Source organism: Bos taurus, chromosome 3 (assembly GCF_002263795.3).
Source record: "Bos taurus isolate L1 Dominette 01449 registration number 42190680 breed Hereford chromosome 3, ARS-UCD2.0, whole genome shotgun sequence".
NCBI classification, from domain to species: Eukaryota; Metazoa; Chordata; class Mammalia; order Artiodactyla; family Bovidae; genus Bos; species Bos taurus.
This window is the reverse complement of record NC_037330.1, coordinates 21,378,919-21,395,018: the sequence shown is the minus strand read 5'-3', so window position 1 is coordinate 21,395,018 and position 16,100 is coordinate 21,378,919. Positions and strand designations below refer to the sequence as shown.

Here is a 16,100-nt window from a genome sequence, read left to right as displayed (position 1 = left end):
CACGTAGTATGTCTGGCCAGAGGATAAAGAGGAGAAATGAGCTAAACAGAAATAACTCGTTTAGCTAATCCTGACAGAACAGTGGTGACCTCTTCTTCACTGACCTTTCCCCTACTGAGACTTACTTTTTCCCCAAGGTCATTTGGGACTAGAAAGCTGGAAATAAGAAGTTCTAGTTTCTTAGAATCACCTCAAAAAGGACTTTGCCTTATCCCCAATAGGACTTAATTTGCCGTTTTGTATTCTGGAGGGAAAGGAGGTTCCCTCTGCAACTCTAATGGGAGTCAGTGGAAAGAGAGTGATCCAATCCTAACTGTAGGACCTGAGAGGCTAAGTGTGAGCAGCCTAGGCACCAAGACTTTTGGGAAAGGAATCCAGGGATTCCTCAACCCAGTCCTGACCAATGCAGGGGGTGGTGTGCCCCAGTGACCTCTGACTCTGGGACTGTTGTCCATTCTCAAACTTCTCCTCCTCCTGGGATTCTCAGTTGTGGACTAGGGGTTCCCAAAACTTGGACCCCTGCCTCTCCTTGAATCTTCTCCACCCTGTAATTCCTTTTCCCTTAGTATAAAATGGACAAGGAAAAATATCCAAATTGTGTCTCTAACATCTCTGTTACACTCAGGGTAGCATTAATAGTGGACTTCCTTGGTGGCTCCGAAGTACCGAATCTGACTGCTAACACAGGAGACGTGAGTTCAATCCCTGGGTCTAGAAGATCCCCTGGAGAAGGAAATGGCAAGCCACTCCAGTGTTCTTACATGGGAAATCCCATGGACAGAGGAGCCTAGCGGGCTACAGTCTATGGGTTTGCAAAGAGCTGGACATGACTTAACGACTAAACCACAACAACAACAGCATTAATAGTGCTAGAATAGGAGGGAGGTTAGACCTGTCTTTGCCACCAAAGGAGTGGAGGAAACAAACTAAGCTGAGTCAGGGACACAGATCTGGGATATTTCCTGTCTTGGAGAGAATAGATGACATCCCGTGTGGACGGGGAAAGGAGTCCTAGTGCTCATCCTCCTTATATTCTTCTATGGCCAGAGAAACAGCCATTCTGGAGAAGAAATTCCTACCTCTAAGGAGGTCAAGGTAACTCTTTGCCTCATTTTTTCTTGGGCAAGGGTGGTAAGAGGATGTGAAACAAAGATGGGCTCAGTGAGAGAAAGGACAAATGCTGACCAGTCCTTTTCTCAGCCCTCCACTTCCTGTCTGCAAGCCTCTTCCTTGGCCCCTGGACAATGTTTCCTGTCTGACCATACTTGGCTGGTCTTGGCCCCTCAGCTCTCCCATGCTTGGCCCCTGTTTTGACACTAGGTTTTCACCCTGAGCCACCACTCTACACCTGTCCAGAGCTATCAGGGATGTCTACAAACTTCTCAGGAGCTGGGCTGGGCTAGGTCAGGAGGGGTGGCTAAGAGCCAGAAAGCAACTTATCCCTCCAACTCATTGTCTTTCAGATCCCTTTCCTTTTCTGACTCTCTAACCACGTCTTTCTTTCCATGTCTCTTTTTGCCTCTTGTCTTTAGCATCGTGCTACTGAAATTAGTTTACCAATGGGTGATATGGTGAATATACTTGGAGCCTCAGACTACACATGGCACATCTTCCAGAATGTCAATTTTACTTTTAAGATTTGGTGGGGGAAGATACACTATTCTTATACTAAAACTACACAAATATATTATGCCGTATAAATCAAAACTTGTAGTTTTTAAACATAAAACAGATACTTCAAAGACATTTCTGGCTTGGGACAGGTTACTTTGGATGGTTCTGGAACCCTGGGGGCAGGGGGGAAATTCAGTCTCTGTAATCTTAGGGGTCCTTCAGAGGAAATACTAGAGAAGCCCTACTTAGACCAGAGGTAACAACCTAAGACAAACCTTAACACCAGACGAGGGTATAAAGAAGTGAAGCAGGTGAGTGGAATGCAATAGGGGATGGCGAGAACTGGTAAATATGAGTCTGCCTAACTTTTTTAGCTCTAGCGGGTTGATGCCATCAAGGAATGTGGTCTCAGTGTTACCAAAGATGGTTACTTTTTAGGGGGAGCCAGACAGTAGATTTTACTGACATCTGATTGTTTAATGTTTTTGCTGTACTTAGTCGCTCAGTTGTGTCCCATCTCTTTGTGACCCCTTGAACTGTAGCCCGCCAGGCTCCTCTGTCCATGGGGATTCTCCAGGCAAGAATACTGGAGTGGGTTGCCATGCCCTCCTCCAGGGTGTTTAATGTTTACTACTAATTCAAATATTGATATTTAAGAAGAAACTGAAGAAATGTCTAAATGCTTGCAAGCTGATTCCACCCATGGGCCCATGGTTTGCTGCCTCTGACCTCTACCAACATTTCTCCTACTTTCCAAAGGTATGTGTGGCCCAGACTTGGCCTTCCAAGACCTCCAATTCTGTCCCCAAGAGCTGGGGGCAGTATGGTTCATGAGGCTGCAGGAGAGAATGGAGCTCTCCTACAGGACAGCTCGGGAAGTAGAACTAAAGAGAAGCCTTTGGGTACCCAGTGGCAGGCAACATTTTCTCCAGCAAAAGCCAAGGAGCCTTTGGTTACCACCCAACCACCTTTCCTGATCTTCAGGGATATGGAGCTAAAAACATATTGGGATCTGAAACAGAAATCAAAGATTCCTCAGAGCTGGAAGATGAAAGATGAAACAGAAACGGGAGAACAGGAGACGAAGGAAGGAAGGAAACTGTGAGCCTGGATAGGCGAAGGAGGAAGTTGGAATATAGACAGGTGGGCTAGAGAGGGAGGGGTCTAGCCACAGAACCATACAAGGGAAACACAGTTCTCACAGTCCTGAACCCCACCTCTCCTCCTAGCAACTGAAATCCTTCCTCTGTCCATCTATCCAAGAGGTTAAAAATATCTGAGCTGGGTACCCAGCCAGACATTTCCAAGAACTTGTTTACTGACTGTTTGATTGACTTGGAGAGGTGGTAAGCAGCTCCATCACTCAACAAGGAATAAGAATGGACCCTGAGTGACATCTCAGGGCTCAAAGCTTGTGGGTTTCACAGTTACATCCCCATGTTCTGCCTCTCCTCTTCCTCCTCCCATCACTCTATTACCTGAAGATGACCAACCAATTGGTAGTCAGAAAAACCCCAGCCTTCAGAGCCTGTCCATTCTTTTCTCCTTACATAACAGGCTCCCTAGGGGACACAGCAGGGTCACACCAAGGGAAGTGTCAAGACAAGACAGGAATAGCCTAAATTGGCTAAATTGGGCTTCATCAGTGGAGCTCACCTCCACTGGTTTTTGTGCTACTCAGTCATGCATTTACCTTAGGGAAATAAATCAAATGAAATGCAATACCTTCAGATGAGGAGTCTTGAGAGTTCTTTGTAGTGTCACACTGTATATCCATCACTCTCTGTTTCTCAGTTTATCACTTCAAATGGTGGGAATCTTTCCCCTGAAATTGTGTACTGAAAAGTTTGTTGTTGTTTAGTTACTGAGTCGTTTCCGACTCTGGCAACCCCACAGTACTGAAAAGTTGAGAGCTCAATTAACTTATTTCCAGAAGGTGGAGTAACAGAGTTACTCCAGAGGCCTGTGAAGCACGCAGGAGTACGAAAGAACTATACCATGGGGCTGTGCAGAGGGCCTGTCCTGGCCCGGTGGTCGGGAGTCCCAGTAATGGGCCACCTTTCTCCCACCACAGAATTAACTAAGGTGGAGTCAGCTTCTGTACCCCGACCTCTTCTCAGACTCCTTTGTTCCCCCAACACAGGAAGGGAATTCAGAGGAACAGATAGAATGGTTATTTATGACAGGTCAGAGGAAGACAGTTCTGGGGACATGCCTGGGACTGAGCTAATCAAGGTGGTGGTGGTGAATATGCCTTCGCGATATCTTAGAAAATGAGCACTTGTTTCCAGACTTTCCTGGTAGTACAGTGGATAGGAATCCACCTGCCAATGCAGGGGACACAGGTTTGATCTCTGGTGCAGGAAGATTCCACATCTTCCTTAGGGCAACTAAGCCTGTTTGCCACAACCACTGAACCCTAACTCTAGAGCCCACAAGCTGAAACTATGGAAGCCCGTGCGCCTAAAGTTCATGCTCTGCAACAAGAGAAGCCACCACAATGAGAAGCCCGGCACCAGAGCTAGAGAGTAGGTCCTGCTCTCGGCAATTAGAGAAAGTCCATGGGAAGAATGAAGACCCAGCACAGCCAAAAATAAATAAATATTTAAAATTTTAAAAAAGCACTTGTTTGCCATTGTTGAAACACTTCCCATAGGTTTTTAAAATCCTTACAGCAATCTTCTAAGGTAGGTACTGTTATTCTTTTCCATTTTACAGATAAACTGTAGCACAGGTTAAACAAATTGCAAGGTCATACAGTCTGTTAAGTCTTGGAAGTAGGATTTGAATTTATATAGCTTGACTCCAGGGTACATGTGCTTAATTACCACACTATACTATTTCTCCTTAATAGTATAAGAAGGCTAATCTTGAACTTCTTCTAGGCTATAGACTCACCTATTGGGCCAGGACCACAGCCCTGGATCTGTAGATATCTCTGAGAGGGAGTTTTTCAGCTTAGGAAATGGAAGTGGATATAGAGACAGAATAGAGACTGGGAGAAAAGTTGCTTTGTTTTTTTTTCACTCTAGAACTACTGAGTTCAGGACGCTTGAGACAAGGGCTGGGCCACTGGAGGGTCGGCAAAACATTTTCCTTATCCATCTTACGAATTCTGTCACCTAGAGATAGTCCATGGAAGGAATTCTAGGAAAAGGTCTATATAGTAGTGGAAAAACTGGGCAAAAGTCACTTCTTCAGCCCACCTCATAACCTTTAGCTCTTTTTTTTTTTTTTATTGACCAGGTGCTTGGTCAGATCTTCTCCATACTTTCCCTCCCAAATTATATCTTTGTTTTTTCCAGTCTGTTCAGAGTTATCAAGATGGTCCAGGATCCTGATTGTAGAAGTATCAGTTCTTTTCTTACTAATTTTACTTTCTCTAGCTATTTTCTCTCTTTAGATAGTTTTCTTTCTGTCTTCTTTTAAAGCTTCCTATACCAGATTAGACCTGATGAATAAATGATACTAAGAACTGGATCTCCTTTAATGGGTATATGTGTAGGTTATAGTTCCTTAAAAATTAATAGACATATGAGAAGAGTATGGGAAAGGAAGACCCAAAATATCCACCCACTTAAATGGAGAAATAGCTGGCTAGGACCCAAGGAAGACTACTTAAGTGAGCCCATATGCAGATATCCTGAGGTGAGGTAGGAGTTGTGTATCAAAGTCAAAAGGAAGTCCAGTAGAGACTTTTGTGCTTTAAGGGAGGGATGTATTTCCTCTGGGTGAACAGCTATAGCTGCTTCCTTCCTTCCTCAGATTTTTCTGTGCCAGTCACTAGTCACATGGAGCTAACTAAATTTAAAACAAACAAAAATAAAAACTCAGTTTGTCAGTAAAAGCAGCCACACATTTCAGAGCTCACTTGTCATGTGTGAATAATGCCTACTGTATTAGTACAAATGTACCACCTTTCCATCATTATAGAAGTTCTGTTGGACTGTGTTGGATTTGAGCTATTATGCTATCAGGAGGGGATGCATATGTTCTGGCCCTTCAAGGCTCAAGTCTCTATCAGACCTTGGCTGTAAGTTATCTACCCTCTCCATCCCCTTCTTGTATCACACTCCAGTAGCCCGGCTGTGTACACAAACAACCAGAGTTGTGTGCTCCACGGTCTCCCCTTCTTTTTGTCCTGCCCTCTGGCCAGCTCTTGTCCTTGCCCCACCCTTCCAGTCCCTGGAAAACAAGCTCCAGAAAAACTTTTCCATCAACTTTGACCTGGTTTCAAATCTGGTCACAGATTTGAAAGAGGGAGGAGGCCCTAAATTCGTGAACAGGTAAGAAATGGAGGAGGCAAAGGTGAGAGTGAAGGTGACAGTCACCATGGCAACAGAGCTAGAACCTGTTGCCTTGATAAAGAAAAAACAGGAGGCGCAAAAGAACTACTGAGAATGAAAGCTAGACACAAAGACTGAACTGGAAAAGAATCTTTTCAATCCCACTTTCTATTCAATTTACATTGATTTTATGAACCCTGTTGGCTCAGACAGTAAAGAATCTGCCTGCAATGCAGAGCCCAGGTTTGATCCCTGGGTCAGGAAGGGATACCCACTCCAGTATTCTTGCCTGGAGAATTCCAGACAGAGGACCCTGGTGGGCTACAGCCCATGGGGTCGTAAGAGTCAGACACAACTGAACTAACACTTTCATTTTTAATTAACTTTTAGGAGTCTGAAGTTGGGAATTACTATGTGGAGATCCACAGAAAAGCCAACCCCCCTCTCCTAATAAAGGCTAAGACTAGATTTGTCTGCAGAAGTTTAAATGTAACAGAAATCAGAAAGTATGTTAACCTCTGCCATCTCGGGGTTTATCACTGTAAGTCACTCCTTTAGGAATAATAATAATTTCAATTAGAGGTGGAGTTGTGGTATCAATGTTATTACTCTACAAAGAAGTAACGGGAACTGTAAAGCATACCCTAAAGAGGAAGGTGGATTTGAATGTTCAGCAAACATTTACTGAGTTATGATCATGTGCCTGGATAGGAATTGTTCTAGGAGCTGCAGAGATTAAAAAAAAATGGTAGCTGTCTTCAAAAAACTTGATATTTATAATTGTAAAAATTCTTTAGTCCTGTATTATGTCTTCCTACATATAAACCACGTTTTTACTTCCAAGAAACTATGATGAAACCAAAATAAGAAATAAAAGTACCATAACACTTTCCTCCCAAATGCCCTTACAAAATTCATTTCTATTTCAGGAGCTCATTAAACAAACAAACAAAAAAAGCTTTATATACTCCAAAGTTGAAGAAATTTAGTAATGATTAACTAAAGATGTAGAAAACTAGGTCAGACCACCAGAAGACCCCAGAATTGGACAAAAGACAGCGTAGCTCAAATTCCTTCCCTCCTCACCCTCCGAACCCCCATTCTGACTACAGTCTTTAGGATCAGTAAGAAATGGTTTCTCTATAGGGTTTTCAACAATCTGAATTGTGAAGTAAGGGGGAAAGCTCCTTTAGGCACATTTTCTTTCTAATAACTTCAATTTATCTTACAGACAAGAAGAGAAACATTTTTTTGCCATTAAAAAAACTTTATTTTTATTTTATTTCTTTTTTTTTTTTTTTTTACAAAGAATAACCCCAGCTGGGGTGAAAAATATATCTGGTTAAGTACAAAATATAGTTTTTCTCATACAAAAAGATATACAATTAAAAAACAAAAAATGAAACCACCTTCAGCCCACATACTTTTTCAGAAAAGGGTAGAGCGAGCTCAGAGCTCTGACACAGGACAGTGAACAAAGTGCTAAGGCGGAGAGTGACTGACCAAGTGCTAGAGGCTGCAGTGAGACAGGAGCTGTCAACAACCCTGTCTCCTAACACTGGGCAGGAGTGAGCCCTTGGGGCTTCTGTGAAGATCTGCCTTCCGGTTTCTCATGGCAACATCTGGATGCTCTCATCACAGTGTTGGGGCATTTTATCTAGGGTTCCTCCTTGGGTTTGGAGAAGTCACAGTGGGCAAGGCTGATAGCAGCAACCCTTACGTAATCAGTGTCAGAACTGCAGAATTCCGTACACTGCGACAAAGTCTCAAAAGCAGTAACACTTTTTTTTCCCTGTCATTGTGCTTACCCCTAGAGACATAGTAGACCAGTTTTAGCTTACATCTGAGAAAGGAAAACCCAAATTTGACACAAACTAAAGTGCTAAGGACATCGCCTCAGAATCAATTCCAAGGAGTCACATGAAAAAAAAAAATTCTCCCACATAAAAATGTTTGCCAACAGGAGAACACAGTGCAACAAGCTCTAAAAATGGCTTTTAAGACCTCTGGTGGGGCCCAGTTACTACTGCCTTATGACTGATTAAAACTACTTTCTGAACAATGAAACTTAAGAGCTCCTCCCCTTTAATTCGAATGGGAAGCTTGCTCAAAAGTCCAAACCCAATCAATTCTGGAGGGCTTTTCTTTTTCTGTAAGTGTACAAACAATGGGGAACAATGATTTTAAGAACATCCTTTTCCCAAAGTTTTGGCCATGACCATTTTTTCTTTTCACTTTCTTAGTTTGCTAAATTGGCTCTCCTCCACATGGCAGAGGTTCAAGATCTATTGTTATAACAATATCTCTATTATATAATCCCCTCCATTCAACCGTGGGAACACCATTCCAGGATGCCATTTCTACCCCTTACTCAAAACTACTGAAAATGCCTCAATTTTCAAAGAGATTCAAGAAAATGGGATGGGCCTTAGTTTTTTTTCTAACGTGTTTTTAAACCCATCTAGCAAAAAACTCTGTATCACATCATCTCGCTGGCTGAGGACGAGTGCGCACCCTTTAAGGCCCAGGAGATTGCCTGCTGATCACCTCCCACACTGGAGAGTCAAGAGGCTGGGGTGGACCTGTACCCCACTGTGGAGACTGTTGAGTCTCTAAAAAATTAAAGAGTCCAGGAAGAGAGATGAAGAGAAACAGGTAGGTACAACTGCTTCTTTTCTTCCACATGCTCACTGCACATTGTTGTTCAGGACGGAGGGATCAACCTGGGAGGAAGAAAAGAAAAAGAGTATTTTAGCTTGCATAAGAAAAAACACAACAATCCAGTCTGGAAATCCTGAGAAGTTAACTTCCTATAAAAGGCTTAGGACAAATGTAGTGGTAAATGACAATTCTCACCTCAGAATAAGTAGGTGGTGGCATGAACCTGAACTCAGGAGCATACATAAAAATAGGGCTGTCTTGAGAACCATCTGTGTCCTCTAGCAGAGGAGTAGTGGGGCTCTCCAACCGGTGATCTTCAGCAATGCTATCCATATAGCAAGGAGGAGCTAGAGAGATAAAGCATGGAGACAATAAGAAGCCCAGCCAAGAAAAGCCTAACCACAATTTTACAAACCCACCCAGGCCAGAGGGGAAAAAAATATCAGGTGTCTGGCTCACCTTCTAGGGTATCTGGGATGTTAAGGTCTACCCAGCTCATCTCAGAGCTGGTTTGGCTGGCCATGCTGGACGTCCGGCTGCTGAGGCCTGACCTGCTGCCAATAACCAGGGGCAGGTCGAGAATGACTTTCTTGGAGCCAGGGACGCTAACGTAGATCTAGAAAGGAAGACATCAGTTTGTTAGGCTAGAAACCTGGAGAAACACCACTATCGATTTGACAAATGAACAATTTCTCTCTCCAACCCCACCCATCCACTCACCAGTAAGGAGTATTCAACTCGCAGGATATTGCAGCCCAAGATAGAAGGCCTGATTTTCTGCACCCGAAGGCTCTTGCCACGCCATGATGCACAGGTTCCGGAGATAATATGATTGCCTCTGACTGATGACAACTTCTGCGTCAGCACCTTGGTTTGGCCATTGGCAAGATAAGTGTGGCGGGCTACAATGGCAGCTTTGGGGATCACGATGCGGGAACACGTATTTTCAAAATCAGCATGGATGTTAATCTCATCACCTGGCAATGAGAAAGATGAAAACTGATGCTCAGTGCAGTCCATGACTTTTAACCTGTTCCTGGCTCCTGCCCTTACTCCCAAACCCACAGTTCCTGTTTTAAGAGTCTCTCATTTTAAGCACTACATTTTTACCTTCACAGAATCCTTTTCTGTCAATTCGTGCAGAGACAGACACCCGCCCATCAGGTATGAACATGCAGGAAACTTTCTTCTCCTTTTTAGCTGACACAGGTTCCTATGTAGAATGAAGTGGAAAAAGACGTTTTAAGAATCTCTAGAGATCCTTTCTCTGCTTCTCTTTCCACTGCTTAAAGTAGGTGGTTTTCTCTCCCACCTTGATGACTTAAGGACTTGATTCCCTGACAGGCTTCACTTTAATGCCCTAAAAACCTAACTACTTATCTCTGAAACCCAGAAGAATAAACTCTTAAAATGAATCTCACCAGTAAATCAGGAGTATTGACATCCACTAGATCCATCACTTCAAAGTTTTTCTTTGTCTCTTGAGTTGGCTGGCTGGGACGATCAAGAAAAGCCTTCACCCAGTAGTCCACACACCCATATTTTCCTTTGAAAGATGTTCCCAGAGGCCTTTATCAAGAAAAAGGAAACAATTTAAAAATGCTCTCCAAGAAGAGTAACTGATCAAAAGAGGGGAAGATTTTTACAGACAGATAAGATCACAGATGCATTTAATTCATAACCTACCCCTGAGGAAGCTCAAAGCCGAACTTGTATTCATATTTGTTTCCAGGTCTCAAGATCACCATCTCATTCTCACCTGAAGGGAGAGAAAAAGGAGAAGCTTCTAGGTCTCTTGTTACACTTAAAATCCATCTGTGCAATAAGGAATTCTTGGGCAGCGTGCAAGAGTAATGCAGAACCCCTTATGTTCTTAAATGAGATACTGATGCATTCGCTGAGCAAAAAGTTGCAAAGCCCTGCAGTGCTGAAAGGCTCAACCTATCAACATCTCAAACAAGAAGCAAGCAAAGAACAAGCAATTTATTAAGACATAAAAACCTTTCAATAACTAAGTCAACATTCCTCAGGATCACCCGCAGAACACAGCACCCTGAGAAGTTGCACAAATCACCCTTTTTTGGGGGTGGGGTGGGGGTTTGCAAGTTAAAGGTAAAAAAGATAAAAGAAGCCACACAAAATTCAAACCCCACAACCCGAGCAACTTAGGATCTACAGTGTGGGCTTTATCCGTATCAATTCTCTTCTTGAATCCGCTTTCAACCTCCAGCAAACAGTTGGGTCACTTACCAGCTGGTTGGTCGTCCAGGAGAAGCGTGTCTTCGTAGCGTAAGTAGTCCAACGTCTGCTTGCACTGCTGGGATCCCTGCATCCACAGGACTTTGGCCACTCCGCAAGCCAGGATCCTGACAGCTTTGACTCGAGTGACTTCACACACTTCCACTATCACCCGGCCAGCCACCTTCTCCCCACTGCCGTACACCTTTTCGGGGTCGTTAAAGACTACCTCGAAAGACTTAATCTTCTTGAACATCACCATGTTGGGCTGGATTTGCTTAACAGTTAAAAATGAGGACAAAACAAAACTCTCAAAGGACCCTTTGCTGTAAGTTAAAACTTTTTCACTTCTCAATTCTCTACTAAATTTTCGAAAACACGTCCACCCAAAAATGTAAGTCGCGAGTTATATCAAAAGATTGCAAGAGAAAAATAAGCTCTTTCTTTCTAACAGCTGGAGGAAAGCTCCGGCTCTCGGCGGGCAGGCTTAAAGCGTTCCACCTCAGAAGACGAAACGATAGTTTGCAACTGAGAGCCGGAAACTGCTTTATATAGTAGCCCGGCAGGCAGGTCCACGCGAGCGCTGGCCTGGAGGCTCGTGCTCCCCTCGTGCACAGCTCTCCCATTGGCTGCCCGCTCCTTGTTTACCAGGAGCCCTACCAATCAGCGAGGTCGCAGCAGCGCGTGGACACAGTGTGCTCCTGGCGGGGAAAATGGTTGTTGTGCATCGCTGCTGGGCTGGGAGGAGGGGGCGGAGGGGCTATGGGGCGGCTTCCCATGTGCTCAAGCAAGGACTGCTTCGCTGACCCCAAAATCTATGCGAGGCCAGTGGTCTTAGAAGGGCGGGTGCGGATGCTTTTGGAGTGGGAGCTATATTTTGAGGTAAAAAGAAAATGTGCTTATGATGGAATTTCGTGCCTAACCTCAGCCAATGTAATTAATTTAGAGGCGACTGTTTATTCCCGGCTCACAAATCGCAAGTCGTGTGAAAAACAATCCCAGAGCTCCAAGAATACTTTAGGATGGGGCGGAGGACAGGGAGTGCAGTCGTTACTGTTGAGGAAGATCCTCTTTGTCCTTCTCTTGCCCCGCATCTCTCAAAAATCAACAAACAACCCCCTCCTCCTCCCCGCTCCCCCCATAAAAAAATCCCGGCTGTGTGGGAAGGAAAAGAGAACTTGTCACAAAATTTTAACCACTCTTCAGCGGCCACAGCAAAGCGAATATGTGGGACTGATTGGCCATCCCCCACTCCCTTTCTAGGCCCCTGAGCTGGAGGCCCGGGGTTCCGGTCCGTGTGCCTCTGCCCCTGCGTCCTCTACTCGGTTCTCTCTGTTCTCTGGACCGGTACAGTACGGGCGTGTCCACATCCTGCCGCTTATCCCGTCATCTCTTCAGTCCCTGATCTGCAGAGTTAGGGAACACTTTATGTTCTCCCAGTTACCTCATTATCTCTTCGTTAAAGTGTGTTCTTTGGGCTCTGAGTATCTCACTCCCTGCTTCTCCAGGAAAGTAATTAAAAAAAAAAAAAAAAGCTTCACTCTAGTCATCTCTTCCCTGAGTTATTTTAACTCTCTCGTCTTCGTCCCCTTTCCAACTTACTAAATCGAGGTACACCTCTAAATCTGCTGCCCACACTCCTCACAGCCTTCAAGTTAGTTAAAAGGAAAGTTGTCATTCGTCAGAGGGAAAGTGTCAGGGAAAGATGGCCGTGTTTCTGTTTGAAGGAACCATTCTGCAGTCTTTGAAAAGTTTTTCCCCCTAAACTGTTTAGAAATAGGTAAGAAAGGGAAGAAAAGACAGAAGGATCGTTAGCACACTGTATGTTCAAGCTAAAAGAAACCCTGACTCTTCATCCTGTGTTATTTGGCTCTCTGTCAGATGGGTTTTTCCCTAGCTGGCCGTGAGGTGCCTTAGGAGCTGACTCCTGAGAAATTTTTCAGAGATGCAGTAAGAAAGACTTGTGTGCACAGATACAGGAATTCTTCTCCCTTTTCTTTGATTTCTGAGTTCCTCCCCATGGGTTGGAGAATCAGGAGATTATTACCTCATTTCTTGTGCTAGAAAGAGGAAGACAGTGTTCCCAAGATTGAGATGGGGAAGTAAACAAGAAGCATTAGAATATTTAGAGATCCTACCCTCTTAGCAAGAAGATGGCTATTCACTGCTGTGAAGGATCCTTCTTACTTGCTCTTGCACACCCTAACTGGGTTGACACCCTAAGGCTAACAAGTTACAACCCAACTGCACTACTAAGCAAGCTCAAGAATCAGGCATCAAGACTACTGGAAAACACACACCCACAGGACCAACCCCCAGAACAAAAAGGGGAACAGAACATGTTGATCCTTAGGGTGTGTGGGTTTGAGGCGGCACCCTGTTTAAGAAAGTTAACCAATAAGGCCTGAGTTGTTTTTAGCTGGTCGACAATATTGGTTGAAGTAAGTAGAGTAGGAAAGGTGAGACTCTCACTAAAGTAATTTTAAAATGTTTAATTATAACTTCTGAGAGAGTTTTTAGGTTGATAGATATGGAAGTGTATGTAAATATGAAACACCAAAATGTTGACAAATAAATACATACATAATGACAATATTATAAAACAGTGTGTGATGTGTAACTGCATAAATGTTGAGGGGCAGGAGGGGAGGAGAGGTGAGTGTGACAGACCAGAGTGGTATATATTTGGAACATCTTAGAGAAAGGGAAATGCCAGTATTTACTTGGGCACAGCTATGGAGTACTGACTTGCTTTTTTAAAAAAAATCTTAATACCATTCTCTTTTGCTTTAAGTCCCTCTCTTGGGCTCCAGTTTCTTCTTTCCCGTTTTGCAAAACTTGGTGCAGACCACTTGTTTGCGCTGTGTTGTGCCTAGGTTCCCTTAAATGCCAGAAACCGATTTCACTTTGGCAGTTGCTGCCTACCAGGCCTGTAGCCAAGACATGTTCTGAAATGGAGTTGTCCTGGACAGAGTTGTTTACAACCTTTCACCTTATAACCTGGTATTCTGATAAAAACGTGCCTTCTGATTCTTTTTCTCAGTTCCTGTGCCAAAGAAGAAAAAAAGTTTACAAACTTCTGTCCTGAAAACAGAGTACAAACATTTGTGGGGTGCAAGGGAGGAAAACAGCAGGTCCAGTAAGGAACAGCAAAGGAGGGCTAAATCCAAGAGTTTTGCAGATTAGATCATCTTACCTGTTCCTTCCCCACCCTCTTCAATCCCAGTATCAATAGGAAACCAAGCGGTGATTGTTGTTTGCTTTACAGGAGGTGGTTGAACAAAGCCAAAGCTTCTAGTGAGAGAAGTGCCCTCTACTCTCAGTTCCAATCAAATACAAGGAGCTGGTTGCATTTCTCTTTTCGTTAATTTATGCTCTGATAAACATTTAGGACTCTAAAGACCCCCTTTTTTGTCCTTTTAATCACTACTTTCATTTCCACTCTGAAAATTTCCCTTTTACTCTTATCCTTCCTATTTTCCTGTAGGGAATATTAATTTAGAGACAAATAAAGGTTTAAAAGAGAGTGTGGCATTTGAGGCTGATCAACTTTAGGTATTCCTCCAAGTCACTGAGCACCTGTAAGAGACCAGATCATTTACATAATTATCTCAGTAATATTTTATTTATAGATTCATCGTCACCTTGTTCTAGAAGGATTTAAGGTTAGATTATTTCATTTAATTCTCACAATAACTCTGTGACTCAGGGTTAAGTCAGGCTCAGAGGGTTGAGTAATTTGCATGCAGTCACCGATTTGTAAGTAGAGCAAAATCTTGAACCCAGGTCTGTCTGATCGAAAGTAGGTACTCTTGGGGACTTCCTTGGCAGCCCAGCCATTAAGTCTCCCTTCTTCCACTGCAGGGGGTGTGGGTTTAGACTCTGGTCAGGGACTAAGATGCCTTGAGTCTGGTGCGGCCAAAATAAATAAATTAACTAGGTACTCTTTCTAATGTGTTGTCCTGCTTCTCAGTGCTTTAACACATTGGTTCTTGTTTGATCTTCACTGTAAAGGGTTTAGGATAAGACTCATAAAATATTAAAGTTAAAGGGGACTCTACCAGTCATTTTTTTTTTAAAGAGAGGTACTTCCATAAAATATTAAGGGGACTCTACCAGTCATTTTTTTTTTTTTAAGAGAGATACTTCCTTATTTTAGTTAAGTAGACTTGCTCTTGGAGAAGGAAATGGCAACCCACTCCAGTGTTCTTGCCTGGAGAATTCCAGCGACAGGGGAGCCTGGTGGGCTGCCGTCTATGGGGTCACACAGAGTTGGACACGACTGAAGTGACTTAGCAGCAGCAGCAGACTTGCTCTAGGATGTATAGCTAGTAACTGGTGGAGCCACTCTCCAAAGTCAGGATTCTTAATACTTAATCTAGAGTCCTGTCTCTAGTTTGTTTTCTGAAGATTCTTGTTTCTCAGTTTAATTTTAATTATTAAAAAAAAAAAAAAACTTCATTTGAACAGATTGCTGGTTGCCTGGGGTAGGGAGTAGGTGAAATGGGTGAAGGGAGTCAAAAGGTATAAACTTAACAGTCATAAAATAAATGTCATAGAGATGTAATGCACAGCATGGTGATTATAGTTAATAATACTATATTGCCTATGTGAAAGTTGCTAAGAGAGTAGATCTTAAAAGTTCTCATCACGAGAAAAAAATCCTGTAATTATATATCATGACAGATGTTAACTAGGCTTATTGTGGTGATCATTTTGCAACATATCTAAATGTCAATCATTAGATTGTACACTTGAAACTAATATAGTGTTGTATGTCAGTCATACCTCAATTTAAAAAACACTCATCTTGGGGCTTCCCTGGTGGTTCAGTGGGAAAGAATCAGCCTGCCAATGCTATAGACATGAGTTTGATCCCTGATCTGAGAAGATCCCACATGCTTTTCAGCAACTAAGCCTGTGGGCCACTGTTGAGCCTGTGTGCTAGAGCCCAGGAGCAGCAACTACTGAAGTCTGTATTCTGCAACAAAAGAAGCCACTCCAGTAAGAAGTCTGAGCACTGCAACTAGCAAGTAGCCCCAACCTGCCTCGACTAAAGATAAGCCCCAGCAGTTTAGAAGACCCAGAACAGCCATTTAAAAAAAAAGAAACCATCTCGTCTTGAAGTCCATATTTTCTGTTTATTGGTGTCTCTATTTTTCTACCATGTTGAGGAAGGAATGAAGATCTGAGAGTTGTCCAACTTCAGGGAAAGATGGAGAGAGGAGGTGAATTAATTTGTTCAAAACTACTGCATACACCTTTAAGATATTTCTTAAGGTAGCCTTATGATATAAAAGA

The 16,100-nt window shown here is 43.3% G+C and overlaps 1 protein-coding gene across 1 annotated transcript; it reads right to left on the bottom strand.

The window, feature by feature from the left end:
• Positions 1–7,146: 7,146 nt before the first annotated feature.
• On the bottom strand, positions 7,147–11,308 carry TXNIP (thioredoxin interacting protein). The gene is made up of 8 exons (NM_001101875.2): positions 10,812–11,308; positions 10,248–10,320; positions 9,983–10,130; positions 9,672–9,774; positions 9,282–9,538; positions 9,021–9,177; positions 8,757–8,908; positions 7,147–8,623 (listed from the first exon to the last, which is right to left on the bottom strand). The coding sequence occupies exons 1-8, from the start codon at positions 11,059–11,061 to the stop codon at positions 8,588–8,590; spliced, it is 1,176 nt and encodes a 391-aa protein (NP_001095345.2). The 5' UTR covers positions 11,062–11,308; the 3' UTR covers positions 7,147–8,587.
• Between the last annotated feature and the right edge of the window lie 4,792 nt (positions 11,309–16,100).

Bases quoted from the DNA above. Each gene is read 5' to 3' on its own strand.
- TXNIP (NM_001101875.2), bottom strand. From the start codon at position 11,061: ATGGTGATGTTCAAGAAGATTAAGTCTTTCGAGGTAGTCTTTAACGAC. The intron at 9,178-9,281 runs GTGAGTGGATGG...CTTCCTTTCTAG, and splicing joins GAGTTGAATACTCCTTACTG to ATCTACGTTAGCGTCCCTGG. The intron at 8,624-8,756 runs GTGAGAATTGTC...TCTTCCTCCCAG, and splicing joins CACCACCTACTTATTCTGAG to GTTGATCCCTCCGTCCTGAA.